Genomic DNA, 21,230 nt, shown 5'->3' with positions numbered 1-21,230 from the left:
GGGAGTGCTGCCAGCAGACATGCCTCAGCTATCAGCCTCCTTGAGGAATTACTTTGGCTAAGGAGATCATCCTTGCCTAAGGTCATGCACCCTTCCTTGGCAAAGCCTGCATCCCACTGGGGAAAATTCAGAAGTTCATCTTAAAAAAAAAAAAAAAAAGGTCATGAGCTTAGAGCTCTATGTGGGATAGTCTAAGGCCTTTGTTGAGACTGGGCATCACAACCCAACGTCTCCCTCTGCCCAGTTTTGCTCCCTTTTCTTCCCTTCTACAGATACTGATCCCTAATAAACTTCAGGCACACCAAAGTCCATCTCAAGAGTATGCTTCCCAGGGAACCCAATCTGTGACAATGAGCTTCATTTATTAGAAGTGCTGATGGATATGAGGAGAAGCCAAACTGCAAAGTTAAGAAATGAATGGTGAGAAAATGTAACAAGCCAAGAATAGGCAACTCGTTCAAGTAGTTTTGCCTTCAGAGATAGGATGATGATCAGAACCAAGACAGTATTAAGGGCTCACCATTCTGCCCCCTCTTTAGTATGGGAAATATTTGACTGAAATATAATGCCAGTTACACACACAGGATTCGACATCGCTAAAATTAACCTTTAACAAAGAGTGAACAGTAGTTAAAAAGTATTACTTTCTGTATCAGAACATCAAGATCTTTCATCAGTACTAGCTGATTAAGGAGTTAGGAGAATGAGTACCCAGCATTTATAAAAAAAACAAAATAAACCTTTTAACTTGGCTACCATACATCAATCTCCTAAATTTGAGCCAGTTTACATTTTTACTGCCTCTAGCTGATAAAACTGGATCTCCTAAACCACTCCTCTCACAGCTTCCTTCTAGTCCCAGCTGAAGCCAGAGACTTAACCTGTTCCTCAAATAAGAGATTTTAACAGCGGGAATCAAGAGACTTCTGCAAAGTTTTTCTCTGGAGATCCAAATAAAGATGCCAAAAAGTAAGTCTATATGGGGAATTAAACTTTTAGAGAATCAAGTAGTTAACTATATGACAATAAGTAATTTCGAGCGAGGATTAAGGGTGGGGTGGAGAGAGAGATTAGGTTAAATCTCGAGGCAAAGCTTCAAGAAAGGAAAAAAAACAAGAAACCCTCAGGAAGTAGCAATAATATAGGCGCTTGCCACAGGCAGGCATGTAAAATTTTCTCGCGCCAGGAGTGCATATGGCTTCAAAAGAGCCCTCCGATGTCTTTTAAAGCACTGGCGGGAGAGGAAACTTACACTAGCGGCGAATACAAAGGCAGAAACTTTGCGACTGACCCCGGAAACATTTTATTTTGCGTAGGTATCTGGAGAATTTTCTTTTGCGATTCGTTACTTGATCCGGAAGAAGAGACAGCAAACGTCACCTGCGATTGGATCGCAGCATAAGGGCGGGGCGTTAGCGAGCCATTCACCTTGGCGACCGGATGTGTCGATGCCGGAAGCTGCTAGGCTGAGCTTTGCTCTCGCTGGCGGCCTTGGTGGGCGGGGTCGGCCGAGCCCGTGTGGCTTGGTCTTCACCACAGACCCGGCACCGATAGGGGCGGCGCCATTAAGGCCACGCCTCCCGCGCTGATTCCCGGTGACTCTGGAGCGATGTCCTAGGCTAGGCGCTGAGGAGGCGGAGACTCAGGGCTGTTTTCTCAGAGGTTAGGGACGGACCCGCCCCGTCAGCCTCTTCGATTCTTCCGGTTTCTGGTGGCTGCGCCGTCTCCCTCCGAAGCCTGAGGATACGCCCTCTCGAGAGCCCGCCGTCGCTCTCCTTTCAGCTTCTAACCCCTCTGAGCTGCTACGGGGCATCCATCCCTACATCCTCTCGCTCTGGTTCTCGCCACTTGGAGGACCTCGGCCCCGACACTGCCCCCTTTCCTGGATGTACTGGTCCCTCCCACTCCTCTAAAATGTCCAATAACCTACAGAGGGTCTTCCTGAAACCTACAGAGGAAAAGTCAGGCAACGCCTCGCACTGGTAAGTACCGGTTTCGAATCTCCCTCGACATGGCCGCATCTCGCCCGTCTCTTAGCAGGATGTCGAGTCGGCCGTCGTTTCCTGACGTTCTGCAATTCAGATGCCTTTGATCCCGCTGGGTGAGCACTCCAGGGGAAGTGCGCGGCAGTTTGGCACTTAGAGCCCTTAGAGCACGTCCCTGTCGGAAACGTAAAACCTCTTCAGAGCCTGACGCAGTCAGCCTCTGCCCTGGCTCCGCAGGACTCCAGCGTCTGAAGTTTCATAGGCTGACAGAGTAGATCTCCACGGGAGAGGAAAATCAACATGGCCGGCGCGCCTGTGTGAGCAAAATCTTCTGGAAGATTCTCGCGCACTCGCAGAAAAACACGCAGCAATCCGCGCGGATTAGCAAGTGCAGCTCAGGTGGCGCTGGACCTTCAGGGAAAATAACTGTAATTTAAGAGAGTTAGTGAGAAGGAAAGGACATATTTTTGTGTAATTGATAAGAGTATATGAATATAGAAACCGAAAAATTGTTCTGGAATAAGAGAATCGATTTTTTAAAAATTTCGAATAATGGCTTTATTTGAAGATAAAGAAAAGTGAAAATAGAGAAATTATCATGTAAAGTTAATCTCTTCGAACAGCATATTTGAAGCAGGTGTAATGAGAATGTCGTCTCGAATTGGATGTTTATGTAGAGGAATTACATTTGTCAGGGGGAGATTCTAGTATTTCTTAGACACTTATTTGTAAATTTAGACAATAGTTTATCACTAACTCAGTGTTTTTTTTAAGCTCATATTAATCAAGAAGAAATAAAACCGGAACAAAATTGTTTGCTAAGGTAGAATATTTTAAGTTGTACTCTCCATGGTTTGTGGGTATATAATAAGTGGCGAGAAGAAAGTTAACGAGTCCCTGCAGAAGGAAAATGTGAAGAAGAAAGCATGGAAATGGAGATGTAAAAATCATGGAAGAGCATTTATGATTGAAGAAAATCGGGCTCACTAGGTTTAATGCTATCTTTGCTAGTTACTATTTGTGAAGCCAAGTGACCTGGTTTCCAATCTGTAAATAAGAGCACCTAGAGGTATTTTAAGGATTAAAAGAATGAATATACTAAAATACTTAGTGTAGGAAAAATAGAAAAGCATTTTTTAAATGTTAGCTATTATTATTATCGTAAGGATACAACTTTACTTCTATACAAATTTTAGCCCAGGAAGTAGGTAGTTACAAGTAGATATAAAACCTAATTGTAATAAACACTTCTAAAAAGTATGCATAATATTCTAAAGAGAAATCGTCACCAAAAGTGTTGAGCTAAAACCATATGGAAGAACTGCCAAGAAAGAACCATTGTGTTTCAGGTCTTAACAAGAGCCAGCTTTTGTGCATGTATGTTTTTTGTTGGCTTATTTTTGGTAGAAGTTGAGGGGGAAGGCAGAGGTAGTGCCCTGTATAGATATGCAAAAATAGAATTAGTCTTTAATGATTGTTCATTTCTTCTATCTTGTTTTAGTACCTGGATATTTGATAACATCTGATTTACCCCAATTTAACACAATTTGTTTCAGGATTGCATTCTTTTTCAATATCAGAAATAAGATAGAGTAAGAATCTTACTTTTTGTGTATTGTGTTATTTAACTCTGTTATCCAGTTTCTACTTCTTTTGGCTATCTATATTTTTAAAACATTACAAGTTGAATTCTGTTTTAGTTACATTCATCAGTTATCTGGAGTTCATTAACTCATTGGTTTATGCATTATTTTTATCATCTTTGAATGCATTTATTTCTTCAAATCCTCTAGATTTTAAATCACATACTTCGGACATTTACAAGATGCCTTTCTGAAACTATTTGACATTTACTTTGGTTATTGATTGCATATTTGATTCTATTCTTTTTTATAAGTAACAATCTGCATGATGTCCAAATATACTTTTGCAAATAGTTGGATTAATGTCATCTCTTTAGTTTATTGGAAGCTTCATTTTCTTATATTTCTTATATTTTCTTATATTTTGATGGTACAAAATCATTTTCTTCATAAGTTTAAAATGACTATATGATTTTATTATTTTCTGTAGATACTTGAGTTTTTCTTGAGTTACTTCTTTCCTGCTGTAAAGTTTTTCAGTAATGTGATACAGAATGTTTATTGTTTAAAAAATATCTCTTCATCAGTGCATAAAATACAAAACCCAAATTTAATCTTATAGTACAAAGGAAAAATCTGGAAGATATTTGTGACAGTAAACATTAAGTTTATTTAGATTTGGACTTCATATGCAAAGAGCAAAGCAGGAGTCAGAATGGTACAGTAGAGTTACAAAGACCTTGGTAGAGGTACAGAAACAAGGTAGAGTTACAGAGACCTAGGTTCATATTCTAGGTCACCACTTATTATCTGTATCGTTCAAACATTTGGTTAAAAAACGTTCACTGAGTGCCTGCTATGTGACAGACAGTGCTAAATGGAGAGACTGACTAAAGAGTAGGATATGGGCCATGCCCATGAAAAACCTCAAGTCTAGAGGTGGATATGATGTAATACACTTTTTAATAGTGTTATGCACAGGATGATGCTGTGAGGGCATACAGAAAGGGAATTGTAGGAAAGGTTTCTGGAGTGGCTGAGTTGGGGAATGTAAGTATCAGCTATCCAATTAAAGATGAATGCAGGCTATGCCCAGGAAGAGGGAATTGATTAAAAAAAAATCAGCAGTATGACTTATTACTAGTAATAAGTAGGATAAATAGAGAGCTCTTAAGGGTTTGCTGAAAGATTAGACTTCATCTGTTGGAGAGCCTTCAGAGGATTTTAAGAAAAGAACTGTCATGGTCAGGTGTCATTTTAGGTAACTGATGGCAGTGTGGATTTGGGGGTGAGGGGTCAGGCATATAAGGATTCTATTTCAGTTGTCCTTTCAGATATTCTGAGAGCCTGCACTAGCTAATGGAGAGCAAGGGTTGGATTCAAAGAAATATAGAAAGGAAAATAGGCAGACCTTGTCAGTGAATTGGCATGAAGAACAGTGGATCAATTATGATGCCAATTTTCTGGGTAGATATTGGTAAATTAATTGAAGTGAGGAACACACCAAGAAGGCAATCAGCGAGATATTTGAATCTGAAACTCAGGCAGGGTCAGAGCTGAAAATAGAGAGTGATAAGCAGTTGGCTTCTATCTGCCTTTGACCCTTTGTTCTTAAATAGGGAGCTAAAATGGGTGTCCTCAGCAGGGGGCTTGGTTTGGTTAGACAGATAATGTTTCATTGTCAGTTCAGTGTGCATTTAGTTTTGTACAGTGTAAGTGTTATTATCTTAGCCGTTGTGATTTGTGTGTGTGTGTGTGTGTGTGTATGTGTACGAGAGGCAGAGAGAGAGAAAGACACACATACCATAAGGCTAACTGAAATCTATTTCTCATTAATCTCTCAGATTATTCATGAATTTTTGAGACCCTGTTATATTAGGGTTATGCTAAAGTAAATACAAGAAAATGCATGGGATTGCCCAAGAAAGCATGTCTCTGAATAAGTTATTTAATATTACTAAATCTTCGTGTTCTCAACTATAAAATAGGAATGGCAATACCTACCTTGTTGGACTGTTTATTAGGGTTAGAGTTAATGACAACTGTTTACAATAACATATCTATTATGTATATAATATTATATGGTAAATATTATCATATATTATTACATTATGTACTTGTGTATGTTATGTATGTACATAATGTTGAATCAGAGAGAGTAAGATGGAAAAAGTCTTAGCAGTTGAAAATTTTGCAAAATTATCTATGAAATGTTCAGTAACCTGCAAAATTTTTATCATTCCATATCTAATCTGTAAATGCTTCACTCAAAATTAGAATAGTCAAAAATGACAGAAGTTATATAATATTATAAGTATGTTTACTATATCTTTTATTAAATTTCTCACATTTTCAAAAGATTACCTGATTCATTTACTTGTTCTTGGACACAAATTATATATTTTAGTGGAAGATGATATCTAGCATATATTGGGAGCTTATTAGAATCCCAACCAGTTATAGCAAACCTTTACAAATGAAGAAAGATTCAAAGAGGTTAAGTAAATTTACCAAAGTCAATCAACTAATAATTGGAAGAGCCAGGATTAGAAGCCCATAATCTTTCAAATGTATTCCTGTGTTCTCTTTTAAAGCCTTAAACTGTATTAGTTTTCCAATGTAGTTTCTCAGTTCAAATCCTAGTTGGTTTAAAGTAATTACCATGTTGATTACCTAATCAGAGCATGGGATGCAAAGTCCGGTTCTAGTTTTAGTTCTAACCTTAGCTAACAGAATATGATCTTTAAGAAAACAGAATCTTTATAGGGTTTTAGTATGTTAAGTGGAAGTTCTCTTCTATAGCTGAAAAATATATATATTGATTGAAGAAGTATGAATTTCACCCTGATTTATCACTTCTTTCCTTAGCATTCTGCATTTCAGTTTAATTTTTAGAACTCATTCCATTTGTTACTAGGAAATCACAGATTTTTTTAAAAATTAGAGCTTGTAGGATTCAATTCAGCTAATATTGTCTACAGTGTGCCAGTTGCTCTATTAGGTGTAGAGAATATAGATATGAATAGGATAACCTACCCTTAATGAATTTATGGTCTCTGGTAGATTGTATGAATTTCTACTGATATACTGACATAGAAGAAACTGTATTTTCCTTCCCTTTTTTGGAGGGGAAATGGAGAAGAGAGGAAAAATCCGTGATTAGATTTGAAAAGAGTTTGTGCAATATAAATGTTTTTTTATAAAGCGGAAATACAGGGGCCATATAATAAAGTATATGAATGAAGTATCAGAAGCCTGTGTGATTTGTTTAACTAATATGCCAATTAAAATGTTTGCCCCATACAAATAATTAATTATAAAAGCGTGTGTTCTGCTCTGTTGAAGCTTCTAATCTGTTAGCCACATGTTACTGACAAATGAAGTGCATAAACTAAATAAGACTAAACAATAAAGGCATTGAGACATTTCAATATGTTTGAAATATTTGAAAGAGCTGCCTTATTTTTAAAATAATTTTTTGAGGGCCTACTGTGCTTGGTATTGGAAGAACAGTTATAAAATAAATGATGTAGTCTCTGACCATAAGGGGTTTCAAGCTCACTGAGGAAAAAAATACTTTACTCATTTTTTAAAATTAACTAATAGATCAAAGGCCATATGGAAGGCATTATGTAACTCATAGCATTAGTGGCACCAATGAGAGTGCTTTAGGGATTCCAGCTTGGAAGAAATTAATATGAGTTTGAGTGACTAGCAGATATTTCATGGAGAAGATGGATTGATCCTCAGTTTATAACTATGTTTTAAATTGTTAGAGAAGAAAAAAAAACTTAAAGAATTCTTAGAGTAAATAATGTACATGAGGCAATCCAGAATAGTAGAGACCTTTCTGGTAGGACCAGAGATTTTATGCTGAGACGTTCTAGATGGTACTGTTGTAGAGATTGGTTGGGCTAGATTGTAGATGATTTTCATGTCAGGCTGAATTGGCACTGATGAATTACTGAAACTTTAAGCAAGGAAGTAACAGGATGAAAACAATGATTTAGTCTGCCAGAGATACATAATGATAATGGCCACAGTCAGAAAAACTAGTTTAAAAGTCAGAGCCAAACATAGGAATGAGATAATGAGGACTAGATACAAGGTGATGCAGGTCTGATCTAGCAAGTAGAAGTGGCAAAGGTGAAGAAAGAGAATATGAGTAAGAGCTGTAAAAAAAAAAAAAAAACTTTATAGACTTGGTGATTCATTCAGTATACATTTATTGAATGTTTATCCTTTGTAAGTATCTATACAAAGTACTATGGATGAATTAAAGGTGAATAAAGAGGGTGGTAAAGATAGAGATTACTAGGTGATTTAAGACCTAAGTGACATGGAAAACAGTAGTGCTGACACATGACTGGATGGTAAGATAGAGTTGTAGTTTTCAGTACAGAGTAATTTTAACTTTAAAGTAGTGGTATTAAAAGTGAAAGTGTTTGGTCAGACATCACAAATATGGAATTGAGGTCAATATTGGGGGATAGAATAAAAGGATATAACATGAGAGTCATTATTGCAGAAGGGATAGTTGAAGGTAATAGTTGAAGCTTTGAACTCTTACCTTGGTGCAGTCTTTAAGGAAGAATGCCTTTTTAAAATTTTATTTTTTTATTGAGGTATGGTTGATTTACAAAGGAAGAATGTGTTAAAGAAAAAACAGGGTCAAGAACTGTACTTTTGGGAGAAGTCATAGTTGGATACTTAAAATGCAGAAAATGAATAAGAAAGGGAACATTAAGAAAGACAAATATTGTACACAATGGAAATCGTAGTAGGAAGAGGTTCAAGATGGAGGGATAATTAGCTACCAGTGTTAATTTCAGCAGAGAGCACCTAGGGAATGAGTATAGAGTAAAGCCAGATTTAACTGTGCAGACATATTTCGTAATCTTTGAGAATAAGGTGTCATAGAATAATGGGAAAGAAAATAGCTTGCAGAAGACAATAGAAGACAGTGGGCTTCAAGACAACTTTTTGGCATATCAGTGACAGAAAGTTGGTAGATGGTCCTAATTATGGTTCATTAACACCATCTACCAACTTTCTGTCACTGAACTTGGCACCCACATCCCAATCTTCTCTCTAATCCTACATAACTTTAGCATCTGTGTCAATAACCTCTTTGTCACCTGGTCTTTCAGTACAAAGATCTTTTTCCTCAGTGTTTTCTCCATTCTATCACCAGCTATCCACTTCTGTAGTTCTTGTTATCAGATGAAGTTGCTGCATCTACAAAATTCTTGATTTAGGCATCCTGCTTCCCAAACACCAGTTCCTATATTTTAGCTTAGTTGTTTAAGTATTCCCACTCTGACTGTTCTTTATCTGGCCCTCAGTCCATTCCCTTTATTTTCTCCCTATACATTAGCCTTTTATGTTCTCATTTCCTTCCCATCTAGTATAGATTCTGCATTTCATCATTTGGTAATTTTTTTCAGTACCCTAAAATCTTTCGTTCCTCTTTGATTTTTGTTATACCCTTCTGAAGCCACCCCAATCTTGGATGAACTCAGTGATTTACTTTCTCTGCCTATACCTGGTGAAACAGGGAGACTCTCATGAGCACAGGTTGGTATTACTATGAATTCATGATCATTACCTATCTCCCTGGGCCATCAACACTGCCTGATGACTGATATTTTCTGAGGTCAGCTTACTTTTCACAAAGACTGTTTCAAATCTTTTTGATTATCCTCAAATCTCTCCTTGTTTTTGCTCTTCTTAGCAAATGATGTCATGTCCTTATTTCATAGTACAAGGAAAAGCCACTAGATCAGAATTACCTCAACCTTCTAATGCCAAAGCTTTAACTTACCTGCAAATGCACCTAACCTCTCTTCCAGTTCCTATGAAAAGACATACATCTCCAGCTCTCTTTAAGGTTCAGTCCCTTCAACTGTCTTACGGTCTCAATTTCCTACCTCCTTTTCAAACTTTACATTATTAATTACCCCTCTTTCTCCTTTATTACCAGTCTCTTCCTTTTGTTGACTCACATGAGCATTTATGCTCTAGTTCACCTAACATTAAAAAAAAAGAAAAAAAAAGATGTTTTCTTTGACCCCATTTAATTTCCAGGTGCTTTCCAGTTTTTCTCTTCCTCTTACAGTCAAAGTTCATAAAAGAGTTGTCAGTCCTTGCTGTCTTCATATTCTTTCTTCATATTCACTCCTACCAACTTCTTTCCCCACCAAACTGCTCTTTTAAAGCCATCAGTGATCCTCATGCCCTTAATTCCAGTATACATTTTTAACCTGCATCCTACTTGGCCTCTCAGAAACTTTCAATAGAATTGCCCAATTTTTTTGAAACTCTCTCTTCCTTTGGCTTCCATTGCATCAGAATCTCTTGGTTTTCTTTCTACCACTCAAAGAAAGTGGGAAGCTGATGAAATGTTTTAAGCAGGGAAGGGCTAGTGTTAGAGTGCTGAGTAATTTGAAGAGGAGATGGCAGACTGAAGAAAAGACCAGTTATGAAGCTACCATAATAGACCAAGCCAGAGATGGACTAGAGTGGGAACAATTGATTTGTAAACGATTGAATAGATCAAGGTAAATTTAGGAGTTAATATCAACAGGATTTTGTGATAGGTTGAATACAGATGGTAAGAAAGCTGGAATTACTTGTTCAGATTTAGGCATCTAAGATAGTTTGGATGCCATTTACTGAAGGAAAAACACTGGAAAAGACCATGTTGAGTTTTAGGTGCATTTGAGATTCTGAATGGAAATGTCAAGAGGGAAGTTGGACATATAAGCCTGAATCTCAAAAGAGCTAAGATATAACTATTTGAATTGTTGATATATAAATGGTAGTTTAATTGAAGTCATGCATATAAAATAAATCATCTGGGGGAAAGCTTACAGAGTAAGAAGAGAAGAATTTACTCTAAGCTTTGGTGAATTCCAACATTTTAAGGTTGATTCAAGCAGGATGAGTTGGCAAAGAAGACTGAGGAGTCACTACAGGGATAGAAGTATGTCATATCTAGGAAACCTTGGGAAGAAAATGTTTAAAGAAAAGGAGTGAGCATTTTTGTACTCTTCCAAGTACATCATTTATCTCAATAAAAATTGCCTATTTACATGTCCATGTACCCAGCATTTTAAGTTCTTTTAGGGATTGTAGGTTGAACTAGCTTAGAGGCTAGCAAACATTTTCTGTAAAGGACCAGGTAGTAAATGTTTAGGCTTTATAGGCCATGTGATCTTTGCTGCAACTACTTAACTCTGTTGTTGCAGCAGCAGAAAGCAGCCATGTACAATACATAAAAAATGGGTGTGACTGTTTACTAATAAAACTTTATTTATGGATACAGAGTTTTGAAACTCATAATTTTCATATATCACAAAATGTTATTTTTGTGATTTTTAAAAATTAAAATAAAAAGACCATTCTTAGCTTGTGTACTATACAAAAACAGGGAGGGGGCCAGACTTGGCCCCAGGCTGTAGCTTACTGAGCTACATAACTGAGTCTGGTGCCTAAACCATAACAGACACTCAGTAAATTTTGGTTTAATAAATTAAGTTCTGATCCAGTTTATATTTGCTTTTTGGGGGATAGGGAGGAGGTGAAGGTGGGTTTTCTTCTTCACGCTGTCAAAGCAAGAATTCATACGTTTCTTTATGTTCATACTTCTTTAGAGATTAACTTTTAATTTATTGAAAGTAAATATAACATTTTGAAGTGCTATCAAAGGGCCAGAAAACTTTTAAATATTTATAAGGATATAATTATGTTATTTGGGGTTGCAGAAAGGTAAAACTGAATCCAGTGCTTCCTAGAATCTTGGCTTTGATTTGTATTAATACCTGAAGCTTTAAAAACACCTATAGGCAGAAAAACACACCTCTACACTACTGAGAATTCTAATTATTATTTTTCATTCTTAAATTTTTTTCATTTAATCTTAGTCATGTAAGGCCATATTGGGTCTATAGGACATGGACTCTGTACCCATATTGCTGGAATTTAGTATGAGAGACAATATGTAGACCAGTGGAAAAAAAAACATTAATATATGATGACAACTTGTGATATGTACCATGAAGGAAACTAACAGATGTAATATTATTACCTGTGAAGGAAGAGCAAGGGTAGTTAAGGTGGCCAGAGAATGTATCTTCTGGGAAGTATCATTTATGTTGAGAGTTGAGTATATGGGTGGGTGAAGAATAACTAAGTAGCATGTGTGACTACCCTGAGTCCCATGAAGGTTTAGTATTGTCCAAGAACTGAAGGATGGTTTCAGGTATGTATAACTTGAGGTGTCTGCATTTAAGTAATCTGCAAATAATTGATTATACAAACAGATACAGATTAGTATTGGATTTTTTTAAAAAAAAATTAGACGATCTGTGCTAAGTAATAGCTGATAACTGTTAATAGAATCAAAATAGGCTAAGTTAAAAAATTATTGACATCCAGTGTATTCCACATTCACTGAAACCGTTCAGCTGAAATGATGTTGCTATTATAAATATGGGTTGACCGGCAATTGGAACTAATATGAGTAATTGCCATACCAAGAGCTATTTAACACCAAACATCAAACATGCTGGAACAATAAATCAAAGAAAAAACTGGTTCCTACATGAGTAACTCAGTTTAGTCTCCAGAAATGTGGCAAACTAAGGTATCATCTTAAGAGATGCCTTAAGCAAAAGAATGGCTGACAGTAGAACTTGTCATTATCAGTGGGAAGAATACAGAACAGATTGGGTAGGGGGAGAAAAGAGTGAGGGAAATAGAATAAGCATAAATGGAGGTAAAATAAGAATCCTGGTCAATAATAGTAAAGGAGAAGGACTAGAGGAAAGAATTTAAGGAAAAGAAGGAAGGATGCTAATAGTTTAAGAGGAGCATATTCTAGTAGCTGAAATTTTATACAGGGTAAAACTTAGAAAAGTCTACTTTTAGGAATAAATGCTAATATCTTATACCCATTGCCTAATCATGTGAGGAGATCTGTATCAAAGCTGACCATATCTTTGATTATCTCTTCTACTTCTTCAAAATCTTTCTTTTGCAGTATTTCACTTTGAAAACTCAAAGTGACAAATTACATACTTACATTATTATATTTTATAATTTTTTATTTTTAAAATATAGTGTTTGCAAATACTTGTTTTTAAATAAAATGTATATACCATGTAGTATGTTGTATTTATTTACACGATGTTCTTTTAAGTGTTTCAGGCTGCATGTACCAAGTAGTTCAGACGATTGGCTCGGATGGAAAAAATCTTCTGCAATTACTTCCAATTCCTAATTCCTCTGGAAATCTTATACCACTAGTTCAATCTACAGTCATGTCTGATGCTTTGAAAGGGAATACAGGAAATCCAGTTCAAGTTACTTTTCAGACTCAGATTTCCAGCTCCTCCACAAGTGCATCAGTTCAAATGCCCATTTTTCAGCCAGCCAGTTCTTCAAACTATTTTCTTACAAGAACAGTAGACACAGCAGAAAAAGTTAGAGTTACTTCTGTGGGAACTGAAAATTTTACCTCATCAGTTTCTAAAGTTCAGAGTCATGGTGTGAAAATTGATGGACTCACCATGCAAACGTTTGCTGTTTCTCCCTCCTCAACACAAAATGATTCATCTTATATTTTAGTAAATACCCAGAGTCTTCCAATGACTGTGAAGTCTCCGGTTTTGCCTTCTGGGCATCATTTACAGATTCCAGCCCATGCTGAAGTGAAATCTGTACCAGCGTCTTCATTGCCTCCTTCAGTTCAGCAAAAGATACTTGCAACTGCAACCACAAGTACCTCAGGAACAGTTGAGGCCTCCCAAATACCAACTGTTATTTATGTATCTCCTGTAAATACAGTGAAAAATGTAGTTACCAAGAACTTTCAAAACATTTACCCAAAACCTGTTACAGAAATAGCAAAGCCAATGATACTAAATACCACACAGATTCCAATGAATGTTGCTAAAGAGACACAATTAAAAGGTGGTCAGCATTCTCAAGCTGCTCCAGTGAAATGGATTTTTCAAGAAAATCTACAGCCTTGCACTCCATCTCTTGTTCCTGTTAAATCTTCAAATAATGTGGCTTCAAAGATTTTAAAAACTTTTGTAGATAGGAAAAGTTTGGGAGATGATACTGTAAATATGCCACCATTGAGTACCATCAGTCCTAGTGGGACACAATCCAAAAGTATGCCTATTAAAGATAATGCTTTGGTTATGTTTAATGGGAAAGTCTATCTGTTGGCTAAAAGGGGGACAGATGTTTTGCCATCACAAATTGACCAAGAGAATTCTGTTTCTCCTGATATTCCACCAAGAAAAGATACATCACAGATAGTAAGTTCAAGTCCAGTCACAGAAATATCCAGAGAGGTTGTAAATATTGTTTTGGCTAAAAGTAAATCTTCCCAGATGGAGACAAAATCACTTTCAAATACCCAGCTTGCTTCCATGGCCAATCTAAGGGCAGAGAAGAATAAGAAAGTGGAGAAACCATCTCTTTCTACCCCAAACCCACATAGTATGAATCAATCCATTAACTACTTAAAGCAGAGTAAGACTTTATTCTCAAAGCCAGACTTTCCAGATGGATTTAGTACAGGACAAAATTCCCCCAGAAAAGGAAATATCATCCACAGCATAGAGAAAATAAGTTCCTCTGTTGATGCAACAACTGTTACTTCACAACAGTGTGTTTTCAGAGACCAAGAACCAAAGGTAAATTTCCCATGTTAGGGTGTTCTTTTTATCTATGTATATAGAAAATTTTTCTTTCTTAATTCTCAAAGTTAGTTATCTATGATACCTCTCTTTCCCTCCTCTCCCATCCTCCTCTTCATCACACGCATACCATACGCACATGAATCCTTAATTAAGTCAAAGCTTTCATCTGAAGGAAATGTTTGAGGAGTGTAATAGAGCTGAAGCAGTATTTTTCTCTAGAACCATTTGGCATGCCAAGTCTTCAAAGCAAAATTAAACAAACAAATCACAGAGCAACAAGATTTAGAAGGGTTGGAGAAGGATAATGTGAATTCAAAGCTTAGTAAAATTGTGTGTGTGTGTGTGTATATATATATATATATATATGTATATATCTTTGTACACATAAATACATATACATGCATACATATATACTTAAGAGCTTACTTTTAGTATATGAAGAGATTAATATTATGCACAGAGCAGTGCTGGGATTTGTTTGTTTGTTTTGTGGTGGTAGGGAGATACCTGGCAACTTTTTTAGGTAGACGGTAGAAGGGGCAGGATATGGCTAATTAATACCTTTCAGTCATTTGTGGAAAAAGAATTTATCAACATCTTGATTGGGTTGTTTGGTGTTTTTTTGTTTTTTTAGTATACAAGTCTCCTGTTCCTTTTTTTAGCCCTTCTTTCTGACTCATTCAATTACTCAACAAATCCACATAGTTATCCTTCTGTTCTACTTAAGATATGTGTATGTGTAATCACTAAATATTTGTACCCACATTTTCCTTCTTAGAGGTCTACTTAATAATGTTCAGTATTTCTCCCCTTCAGTACAGAATTCAGTGAACTCCAGAGATGTAAGGAGGTAAATTCTGATTAAGTACAAGATTGATTAAAGCTATAAGAGTTTTCCAAAAGATGACAATTTCCAACATAATGTTATATTGATTATTTTTAACTTGTCATTAGTCTGTATTCTCATTTCATTTGTTTAAAAATTAACTACCTGTTACTTTCCTAGTACAAGAAAGTAAAATTGTAGGAGACCATTTTGGTTTTGCTCAGTTAAGTTCAGCTTTTCAAGTGTGGGTGGTAAGGCAAGAGTAATACAATCCAGTCATTTAGGACTTTAAAGCATAGCATTTTAAGTAAGATGAGGTAATCACTTAGTTGCTAGTCTGATAAAATAGCTTAAGTAATTGGCAGTATTGTTTGTGTGTTTTCTTTTCCTATTTCCAGATCCAGAATGAGATGGCATCAACATTAGAAAAAGTTACTCAAGAAAGAAATGACAAGAACAATTCCCAAGGAAGAAGCAATAAGGCATCATATCTGAACAATGATGCTGAACTTAGAAAGATATTTGGTCTCACTAAAGATTTGAGCGTGTGCCTTACTCGGATTCCTCACCATTTGGGCTCTGGAGGAGGTTTTGATTCCTTTAGCTGTTTGGTGAAAAGTGATACTTACAAAGAGACAGAGTTTATAGTGAAGGAGGAAGGGAGAAAACAGGTAATAGATTTTAAAGTGTCCTTTGTAGGTACTCCAAAGATATATGAATGTATTAATTTTCTTGATTTTTTTTTTAGTCTTGTGCATTAATATGAATGATAGTTGTTACCAAATTTGCATGTATATGTATTATACTAAAATAATGTTAAGAACCGTATATGCACAGGTAAAAATGCATCCCCAGTTAATTTAAAATGTTGCTTTAGGGAATTCCTTACCAGTCCAGTGGTTAGGACTCCGAGCTCTTACTGCTGGGGGTCTCAGTTCAATTCCAGGTCAGGGAACTAAGATCCCGCAAGCCACATGGCACGGCCAAAAAAAATTAAAAAAGAAAAAGAAAAGAAATGACAGAAATGCAGGGAAAATATAAGCATGCAGATACTCACGGCAGTATTACTTTAATTTAAACGTCTTAAGAAATCTACACAATAATGATGAAAATAAAGTCCCTATAACTTTGCTTACTGTCATTCTACTTATAAATACTTCATTACTGTATAATATCCTGAACTTCAGATCTAAAACCAGTCAACCTTTCCCAGTGATAATCTTCCCTATGTGCCTACTCTGCAGAGGAAAAAAAAATTAAATAAATTCTATTTCTTATGCTCTCCACAGATGGTTGTTAGGTTTTCATAGTAGATCAATATAACTTCTAATATTTGACTTAAGCAGGAATATGTGAATTATATTTTGTTGAGTTGAATTTAATGGCTAAATATTTGTATCTGCAAACTTTGTTAAATTCAAGAGCACACTATTCAGCAATAATATTTTGTTTTTCTTTTGGAATCTTACTCAACATTGCAACAGGGTTTTGATAAGAAAAGAAAAGCAAAAACCAATAAGAAGATGGATCACGCAAAGAAGAGAAGAACCGAGAGTGTTTATAACACAACTGTAAATGGAGGAACTAATGTCACCAGTTCCCAAGTCGTTAACAGTGTTTTACCGACTTCAAATGTATCACACCATAACATTCTCAGAGGCCGCAACAAAACTAGGGAAGAAAAGAGATCTGAGGTAAAACACTGTATCCATGGGAACCAAGAGAAAGACACACTGAGTTCAAATACAGCTTTTGAGCCAAGCCATTCCTTCAATAAAAATTATACCGAAGATATTTTCTCCATGACACCACCAGAGTTAGAAGAAACCATTAGAGATGAAAAAATAAGAAGACTTAAGCAGGTGCTGAGAGAAAAAGAAGCAGCTCTTGAAGAAATGCGTAAGAAGATGAACCAAAAATAATAAAATGTTGCTATACGTAAAGACCAGTGAAATAACTGTTTTTTCATATACTTTTGCATTAAGTTAATTATAGATGCATTCTGAAAGTGTCTTTGCATATGAAACTTCTCTTTTCATCAGTTATAAAATTTTATTTAAGAAATACAGAAAAGGTTGATTATGTGATTTTTGTGAATAATCTCATGGGGTATCTGAATCTTTGTCTAGATACCTTATTTTGGAAGGAAAAGTTTTCTATTTTTCTATTACTTTAACTTGAATTCCCCCAGTTTGAATATTTGTTATTGTTTGTACATTTAGCTAAATTGCTGAGATGTTATTCCAACAATAGGTAATTATTGTGTACTTTTTAAATTATACAGTCCAACAGAGGAAATCAGCTCTAAACTTAGCTTTTCCAATGGGCTTGTATATCTATATGTCTCTTTACCCATAAAATGATACATTCTGGGCTTCCCTGGTGGCGCAGTGGTTGAGAGTCCGCCTGCTGATGCAGGGGACACTGGTTCGTGCCCTGGTCCAGGAAGATCCCACATGCCACGGAGCGGCTGGGCCCGTGAGCCATGGCCGCTGAGCCTGCGCGTCTGGAGTCTGTGCGCTGCAACGGGAGAGGCCCGCGTACCGAAAGAAAAAAAAGCCCCCAAAAACCTTTGCGATAAAATGATACATTCTACTCACCATTGTTGCAAGTTTTTAAAAAATTTCATGAAAGAAAATGTATTATAGCAGCATTATTTAAAAATTCAAACATTTCTCAAGAGTGAGGGACGTTTGTTTTGTAACCTTTACAAAGTAGTTTCATATGATACAAAATGGGTTTTAGAGTTCAGGCTATATAGTGTATTGTTTGCTTAAAGTGATATGTTATTATTCCTAGGCAAATGCTTCCTTTTTTGGTGGGGGGGAATATGTACATATGTGACTTGGATTGTGTGAAAAATAAATATGAACATGGCCACATTTAATACTTTTTAAAATGGTAAAGTGTAGTTTTTCATAATAGAGGCAGACATTTTCCTATCTGGTTATCTTTGATTTGGCAAGTTGGAGAATGGTGTAGAGATGGGGATTAAGGGGGAGGAAAAGGTTATTTTTTTTAATGATTAACAAATTCCTGGAAGTAGGGTCAAATAAAACCTGGACATTGGCAACAAATTAGGAAACAGAAAATACTGAGAGGGCGTAGAACAAATGCAAACTGAGCATCAGCTAGATTCTCTTGCCTTTTTGGGTTTTTGTAACAGCTTTATTAAGATAATTTGTATATCATAAAGTTCACCCTTTTGAAGTGTACAACTCAGTGGTGGTTATATTCACAGAGTTGTGCAACCATCAACATGATCTAATTTTAGAACATTTTCATTACCCCCCAAAAACCTCATACCCATTAGCAGTCACTCCCCAGACTCTCCTTTCCCCAGCCCTTGGCAACCAGCAACACTTTCTGTCTCTATAAATTTGCCTGTTTGGGATATTCATATGCATGGAATGAATCACTCCATATATGTCCCTTTGTGACTGGTTTTCACTTAGCTTAATGTTTTCAAGTTTCATCTGTGTTGTGGCATGTATTAGTACTTAATTCTTTTTTTAATTGCTGAGTAATATTCCACTGTATGGATATAGCACACGTTATCATTCATTTGTTTATGGACATTTGGGTTGTGTACACATTTGACTACTAGGATGTTATGTTGCTGTGTTGCTCTGAATGTTTGGGTACATGTTTTGGTGTGGACATAATGTTTTCAAGTCTCTTGGGTATATACCTAGGAGTGTAATTGCTGGTCATACCCTAACTCACTGAGGAACTGCCAAACTATTCCAGGCAGATTTTTCTCCCCCTACTCCACCAAAATGGATCTTGTTAAGGACACCAGTGACTTCCATGTTGCTAGATGCAGTGGTCAATTGTCAGTCTTAATTTATCTATCAGTGGGAATATAATTTCATGAATTATTACCTCCTTTGAAAAAATTTTAAACATTTTATAAAAGAAGCAGTACATGTCCATTGTGGGAGAATTGAAAATACAAGCTAAAATATTAAAAATTAAAAATTCACTTTCCCATCAAGCTAAAACATTAAATTTTGGGGCTAGGAGATACATAGTTAAAGGCTATCAGTAAATAGATATTATTTGAAGTCATAGGTCTGGAAAACTTCACTAAGGGAAACAGTATAAACAGAGAAGATAAAATTGTGAGCTCATGTCAGAGTACATTTAAAGGTTGGAAAAAGGGCAATCTCAAATGAATTTTGAGGATTGGAAGATTATTGAATGAATTGTATTTATAAATCCTTGAATAGTGCTTGACACATAGCAATGTATCAGTGTTTGTATCAATGTTTGTTAAATAAAATTCAACTAAAAGCATCCTAATAGACATGTTGCATCCATTTTCATTTCATTTCATTTTCTTCTCCTTTTGATGTTTTCTGCTTTTACTATTAAGGCTTTGCTGCTCATGGAATCATCAAGCACCACATTTCTTCTGATAATAAATTCCATGGTATGGAAATGTGGCTTGAATTCTTTATAGCAAAATTCTCAACATTTGTTTATACTGATGGTCTCAAACTCCTACTTCTCGTTCTGAAAATCTCTCAAATTAGGGTTTTGTCTTTACCACTCCACTAAACCTGTTTTTCTCAAGGTCTTCAACAATCAACATATTGCTAAATCTAATGGTCAGTTCTTAGTCTTTATCTTATTTGACCTGTCAGTACCATTTGACACGTTTTATAAGTCTGTCATTGAAATTTGTTCTTCACTCTGCTACCAAGACACCATATTCTTGACTTCCTACTACCTTATTGGTTGTTCCTTAGTCTCTCCGGTTGATTCCTTCCCTTCTCCATGATCCATAATATTGGAGTTACATACAGCTCACTCCTTGTATGTCTTTTATTTTATACCTATATTCAGTCATGATAGTCTCATCTAGTTCTCATGGATCAAATTACCATCTATATTCAGGAACTCTCCTCTGAACTTCAACATTGTGTATCCAACCACCTTCTTGACATTTCTATTTAGAAGTCCAATGGGCATCTCAAAATTAACACAGGCCAAACCTAGGTTCTAATTATCCACACCCACAATTTGCCTCAACCAAGATCTTCTCTATATCAGTTAATGACAAATCCAGGCTTCCACTTGTTCAAGTGTACACACTTGGAGTAAACCTTGATTTTTCTTTTTCTCATACCCTAGTCTGTTAGGAAACTTTCTCCATTTATCTGGAATCTGATCATTATTTACCACCTCTACTGTGACAACCTCGCATTATCTCTCATTTGGATTATTGAAACCACCAACTAACTGTCTCCCTGCTTCCATCAGTGTCCTCCTACAACCTTTATTTATCACGATAGCCAAGTAATTTTGTTAAAAGTATAAGTAACAAGGGGGAAAGGGCAAAAAACAATAGAAAAATGGGAAAACTATATGAACAATTTATGATAAAAGATATAATAATGACCTTCAAACATGAAAAATATTCAGATTCACTGGAAATTAGGTAAATGCAAATTAACACCACAGCATTTTTCATTGGTCAGAGTGGAAAATATTTATGAATGTGGAAACATTATTTTGGCAAGGCTGTGAAGAAATAGACTTGTTTATACATTGCTGATGGGAATACAAATTGGTACGATTTTTCTGGAGGGAAATTTGGTGGTGTCTAACAAAATTACGTGTGTATTTACCTTTCAACCAGTGGGGCCAGCAATTCTGTTTCTAAGAATCTATCCTGAAGATATACCTCCAACAATATTAAAATATATATACAGAAATATATTAATTACAATATTGTTTTTAATTGCAAAGTATTGGAAACAACCTAAATACCCATTCATAGGAAAGTGGTTGAAAAAAACCATGATATGTCTACACAGTGGAATGAGGAAGAGCTTTATGAACTGATATGAAGTGATTTCTAAGACATACTATAAAATGAGAAATAGCAAAGTGCAAAAGAGTATTTATAGCATGCTACCCTTCATATAAGAAAGAAGAGCTATAAGAAAATACACAACTGTTCATTTGTACCAAAAAAAATACAGGAAGGATAAACCAAACGCTAACGAGACTGATATCTAAAGGAAAGGGATAGACAGAAGAGGGGAATGGCAATAGGTTAGCAAGGATGAAGTAGGGTAACACTTCTCTGATTATATCTTTTTGTAGA

The 21,230-nt window shown here is 35.9% G+C and overlaps 1 protein-coding gene across 2 annotated transcripts; it reads left to right on the top strand.

Moving 5' to 3' along the window:
* The first annotated feature begins 1,509 nt into the window (after positions 1 to 1,509).
* On the top strand, positions 1,510 to 19,407 carry LRIF1 (ligand dependent nuclear receptor interacting factor 1). 2 transcript variants are annotated; one of them, XM_060090237.1, is made up of 4 exons: positions 1,510 to 1,982; positions 12,771 to 14,280; positions 15,511 to 15,783; positions 16,597 to 19,407. In XM_060090237.1, exons 1-4 carry the CDS (start codon positions 1,915 to 1,917, stop codon positions 17,032 to 17,034), a joined length of 2,289 nt encoding a protein of 762 aa, XP_059946220.1. In that variant the 5' UTR covers positions 1,510 to 1,914; the 3' UTR covers positions 17,035 to 19,407. The 2 variants fall into 2 exon arrangements, with proteins under 2 accessions (XP_059946220.1, XP_059946221.1); XM_060090238.1 differs by lacking the exon at positions 12,771 to 14,280 and having other exon boundaries at positions 1,592 to 1,982.
* Positions 19,408 to 21,230: the final 1,823 nt, after the last annotated feature.

This window comes from Mesoplodon densirostris, chromosome 2 (genome assembly GCF_025265405.1).
Source record: "Mesoplodon densirostris isolate mMesDen1 chromosome 2, mMesDen1 primary haplotype, whole genome shotgun sequence".
NCBI classification, from domain to species: domain Eukaryota; kingdom Metazoa; phylum Chordata; class Mammalia; order Artiodactyla; family Ziphiidae; genus Mesoplodon; species Mesoplodon densirostris.
Note: the sequence above shows the minus strand (reverse complement) of the source record. Positions and strands in the feature narration are given on the sequence as shown.

Excerpts from the sequence above, each read along its gene's own strand:
- LRIF1 (XM_060090237.1), top strand. The coding sequence starts at position 1,915 with ATGTCCAATAACCTACAGAGGGTCTTCCTGAAACCTACAGAGGAAAAG. Across the intron at positions 14,281-15,510 it reads TCAGAGACCAAGAACCAAAG|ATCCAGAATGAGATGGCATC; the intron begins GTAAATTTCCCA and ends TCCTATTTCCAG. Across the intron at positions 15,784-16,596 it reads AGGAGGAAGGGAGAAAACAG|GGTTTTGATAAGAAAAGAAA; the intron begins GTAATAGATTTT and ends ACATTGCAACAG.